The sequence below is a fragment of the Carlito syrichta genome, unplaced genomic scaffold (assembly GCF_000164805.1).
Source record: "Carlito syrichta isolate Samal-C Ts95f unplaced genomic scaffold, Tarsius_syrichta-2.0.1 Scaffold312151, whole genome shotgun sequence".
Lineage (NCBI taxonomy): Eukaryota > Metazoa > Chordata > Mammalia > Primates > Tarsiidae > Carlito > Carlito syrichta.
Window position 1 is genome coordinate 120271 of NW_007256247.1, and position 4759 is coordinate 125029.

General features: G+C 46.8%; 1 protein-coding gene across 1 annotated transcript; it reads right to left on the reverse strand.

Moving 5' to 3' along the window:
• Positions 1 to 842: 842 nt before the first annotated feature.
• On the reverse strand, positions 843 to 3983 carry CASP14 (caspase 14). The gene is made up of 6 exons (XM_008069636.1): positions 3957 to 3983; positions 3001 to 3150; positions 2676 to 2901; positions 2010 to 2114; positions 1750 to 1853; positions 843 to 947 (listed from the first exon to the last, which is right to left on the reverse strand). Exons 1-6 carry the CDS (start codon positions 3981 to 3983, stop codon positions 843 to 845), a joined length of 717 nt encoding a protein of 238 aa, XP_008067827.1.
• Positions 3984 to 4759: the final 776 nt, after the last annotated feature.

Consider the following 4759-nt stretch of genomic DNA (forward strand, 5'->3'; position numbering starts at 1 on the left):
CGGAGCCCAGCAGGTCGAGGCTGCAGTGGCTGCCACTGCACTCCAGTCTGGGCGACAGAGTGAACCTCCAACTCAAAAAAAAAGTAACAGGGTGGCACCGGGGAATTTGTCATAGCTTCAACATGCTTGGATTCAGAGTAGTCAAAAGTTAAAATGGAGCGAATTGATCAGTGGATGGATTTTCTTGGAGAGAGGGCAGAGTCCAGGGCCTTGCGGGGAGGGGCATTAGGAGAAAGAGACACAGAAGAGCAGGAGATAACTCCATTATCCAGGGAGAGGCCATGAGCCAGGAGGGGAAAGGTGTCAAGACACCAACTTGCTAGCCAAGGAAGAAGGGTCCTGGGAGAGAATAGTTCTTACCTTATGAAATCTGCAGAGTATGGGAGGAAAATGGAAGACAGTAATGTTGTAGGCTCAGGAGGAGGTTGTACCTCCGGGTGAAATGCAGAAGGCAGCAAAGGTTTGATTAGGGTTGGAGGGGATGAGTGGGCATTAGTTTGTCAGTGGAAAATCTTGAGCTTTGTCCAGTTTCTGCTTCAAGGGAGAAAGAAGAGAATGGGAGAACGGACAGGAAGTGGGATAAGAGAATGCACACTTAGGTTGCATTAAGAGAGGTAGAGAGTCCAGCCCGATGGAGGGAATGTTAATGTTGCTGCCTGCTTTGTGCTAAGTTTTGGATGACTTGCTCTAAGTAGGAGAGACATAGTTTAAAGGAGGACTGGTCTGAGATTGTCATTTAGCTTTGAGAAGAGAAGATCTTGGGGATTGGTGAGAGCAGCCTTTGAATTTCTGTAGGGCAAAGAGAGCACTTGAAGGAGATCCCCAACTCATCCTTTCTGCTCCTACTGCAGATAGAGCCGTTTCCGGAGGGTGCTTTGAATTTCAGGGTTCACCTTCCTCACTTTTCCCCCTTGAACCAGCTCTGCTTCTGCCATCCGTCGTGTCACCTGCAGCAACAGGTGTGGTCACTTGGAGGCTGGACTCCTGGGAGTCAGTGTAATGGCTTATGGGGAAAAGGTCAGAGAACAGGGCCCATGGTATCTGTGTCTTACAATGAGAGACCTTTATGGTCCCCTTATATACCAAGGTTTCTATGAAGTCATTGGCTGGACCCAATAGCAATAACATGGAACCAACTGTGCTGCCCATCAAAACTGGACTGGATTTTTTAAAATGTGGTACATATACACAATGGAATAGTACACAGCCATAAAGAAGGACAAAACTGTGAACTCTGCAGCAACTTGGATGGATTTAGAATCTATCATACTCAGTGATTGATCACAGAAAAAAAGAACTGAGTGCCACATGTTCTCTCTCATAAGTGGACCTTGAACACTGATCATAATACTACAAGAAAGGGATTAGTAGTGGTATACTGCTGGGGAGAACTTCAATAATAGTGCATGATCTTACTCCAGGAGAATTGAGGTCTGTTGAGAGACCCAACTTCACCTGTACGTAGACCGTTTATGTACCTGACTTGTACTTCATATCTTTAAAACAAACAAACAAAAACTTTAGGGGTTTGTTTATAGAGGCTTATCTGTATTTCACTGAAGCTCTCTCATATTCCACGGGCTTTGGGATTCCCCACACTAGGGAAAGTTGTTGGGAGGTGGTCATCCTAGTTTCTGTGTTGGAACCTGGGTTGGAGGACATGGAGAGAGGCTTGGAGGAGACTTAGTCCACTCTGCTTGCACCCTGCTCCACCTGGGTGGGGGTCCCAGATACCTTGACTCAACTCACCTCTGTCAGAAGCTCCAAGATGGGACCTTTCCTGTTTGTGAGCACATCAACCAGGGTCTGGATGAAGCAGGAGCCATTCTGCTCATGTCTGTAGGAGATGTGCCCTGGGGGATTCCAGAGAAGTGAGCTCAGGGGAGCTCCAGAGAGTGGGTGGAGGGAACCCTAGAAGGGAGTGGCTCTTGGAGGAGAGGTTTGGGGGTCAGGAGCAGCAGGCGAGGGGAACAAGTAGAGGTCACCCCAGGTCAACTGGGAGCTCATACCTTCCACCGTGGAGTAGATATGTAGGATGTCTGTGTATGTTGGGATGGTCTGGGTGATCATCACCATCTCATCTTCACCTACTGTTTCTCCAGGGTCCTTTTGTTCTAAAACATTAAGAAGAGGAAAAGGCAAAGTCAAAGAGAAAGATAAGGCAAGGAGGAGATCCTAGATGGTCTGGTGGTATGCCAAGCTTGGCTGGGAGCTTTGGATCTGGAATTGAGTTGGATCAAAAACAGACTCAACTGGGCCTGGTGGCTCATGCCTGTAATCCCAGCACTTTGGGAGGCTGAAGTGGGAGGATTGCTTGATGCCAGGAGTTCAAGACCAGCCTGGGCAACACAGTGAGACCATGTTGCTACAAAAAATTACAATTAGCTGGGCATGGTGGTACATGCCGATAGTCCCAGCTACTCAGGAGGCTGAGGCAGAAGGATAGCCTGAGCCCAGGAGGCTGAGGCCGTGGTGAGCTGGGATGATGTCACTGCACTCCAGCCTGGGTGACAAAGTGAGATGAAACTCCAACTCAAGAAAATAAATAAATAAAATACATAAAAACAAAATAAAAAATTATTTTCTCTTCAGTGTCTAAAGAGTGGGTATTAAAAAAAAAAACCCAGAAAACAAACAAAAAAGCACAGACTCTGTGTTCTTGAGTTTGTCCCCACCTCCTCGACAGGCCTGGATGATGTACACCTTGGGTTTGGCCCTCAGGGCTTGGCAATTCTTGTTGTTCAGGACCTCAAAGAGGTTCTCCAACTTGACCATCTTCCCATCTTCCCCCTCGAGGAGTCCTTCCTCCCCGTGGGCCATGAGCGCCACGAAGGCACAACTGACGGGTCCTTCCCAGGTGTCTATGGCCTGCTGGAATTTTTCCAACTCTTCTTGGAATTGCTGGAGTGAGAAGATTAATCAGACTCAAGCAGGTCCCTAGAGCCCACCCATGTCACCCAATCCCTTCCCCTCCTTGGTCTTCAGTTGGCAACCCGATACCTCAGCAGTGGGATCTCTTTTCATGATGCTTTCAAATTTCAGCTGCTGAAACATGTATTCCAGGGCATCCAAGTCTTCCTCTGAACCTTCTCGGGCTTTGGTGACACACAGTGTTAGGGCCAGGCGGGCACCTGACATATCATATACCTCCTGAGCCATGGATGACAAAAACCAGCAAGAAGAAGTTCAAGGAGAAGCAGATGTGGTTAAACGAGGTCTGGGATAGGGTTGCCAAATAAAATACAGGAAGCTCAGATACACTCAAGTTTCAAATAAAAAAAAAAAGGATGTTTTTAGTGTAAGTATATCCCAAATATTGTACGGGATATACTTATACTAGACACATTATTTGTCATTGATATAATATTCAAATTTAATTGGGTATCCTTTATTTTTATTCAGCTAATCTGGCAACCCAGTTTGGGATCCAGCTCTGTTTTAGCCTGATGTGAACTTGGTCAAGTCACTGCTCCTGTCTGAGTCTCCGTTTCCAAATAAAGTCAGTGAGTGTATGGGGGATTTTGGAGATCCCCTCCAGTTGTCATATTTGGTGGCATCGCCTGCCTTTCCTAAAGTGTTCTGAGTCTTTCTCTATTACTTCCTCACCTTCAAAGGTCCTAGAGTTTCTGAAGAGAATATTGAGATCCTATCCTACCTTTTCTGAGGAAGAAGAATACTGGGGTCAGATTTTTTTTTTCAGAAGAGAAGCAGGGCGCTGAGTACCATAGTGATAAGAATTTGATCTTTGCAGACAGATGTAGCTGGGTCTTCCTTGACCCCTCAATTTGAGTTCCATCTCTGAGTCTTTTTTTGTTATCTGAATGATCACAAAGCACTTTCTAGGTCTGTTTCCGGGTAATGAGCTTTTTCATTCTCTCCACTCTTTGCAAAACATTAAGATCCTTGGTTCCCTTCTCCCCATATATTTCCCTCCCCTCAAGCTGCACCCAGCCCACCTCTTCCAAAGGGTGAGGATCACTCATTTCTTCTTTGATTCTGAGACTGGTGCTCTGCACTCTTGTCTGATCCTGGGGGTCAAGAGAAAACAGACTGAAGATCTCTGAGGGGAGGCAGAGATGCTCAGGGGACAGGCTGGCTTCTCTATCTGGATTTTTTTAGACTGAATAGGATCCTAGTGGTAGGAACTTGGTACATGTTCAGACCTTGGCAAGAAATAACAGTCCATGAAGTATGTCATCTCTAAACTGACAATCCTGTGGTGTCTGCCATCCCTGGATGTCCTCAGAATTCCTGCTAGCCCCTCCCCCACAATGTCATTTCTCTGGAGCCTCCCTGTGTTTCCTTCAGGTCGCTCACAGCCTATGATGGACTGAAATTTACCTTGAAGGCCCTGAATGAATGAGCAGGGCAAGCGGCCCATGTATTCCCCTCTTCTATCCAGGAGCTGACTGGCCATGGAGACACCAACAAGGAGATGCTTGGGCTTGAGATTAAAATGAGAATGTCATCAAAGTGGGGGATTCTACTTTGATTGCCCCAGTGGGTCTAACACAAAGTGGTCAGTCCACCTCTGAACCTCTGCCTTGAACCTGAACATTTGTCCACATTTTCCATTCTCATCTCTGTGTCCTATTTTGCTCTGTAGTAGAACAGAAAAACTGTTACCACACTCTTGGCATTTTCCCATCTCCTTGCCTTTTCCTACATTTTCTCCTCAGCCTGGAATGCGTCTTTTTTTTTGAGTTGGAGTCTCACTCGGTCGCCCAGACTGGAGTGCAGTGGCTGCTCCCGGCCACCA

Bases quoted from the DNA above. Each gene is read 5' to 3' on its own strand.
- CASP14 (XM_008069636.1), bottom strand. From the start codon at position 3,983: ATGAGTGATCCTCACCCTTTGGAAGAG. The intron at 3,151-3,956 runs GTGGGCTGGGTG...TCCATGGCTCAG, and splicing joins ATCCTCACCCTTTGGAAGAG to GAGGTATATGATATGTCAGG. The intron at 948-1,749 runs GTGAGTTGAGTC...CTGTTGCTGCAG, and splicing joins TCTTGGAGCTTCTGACAGAG to GTGACACGACGGATGGCAGA.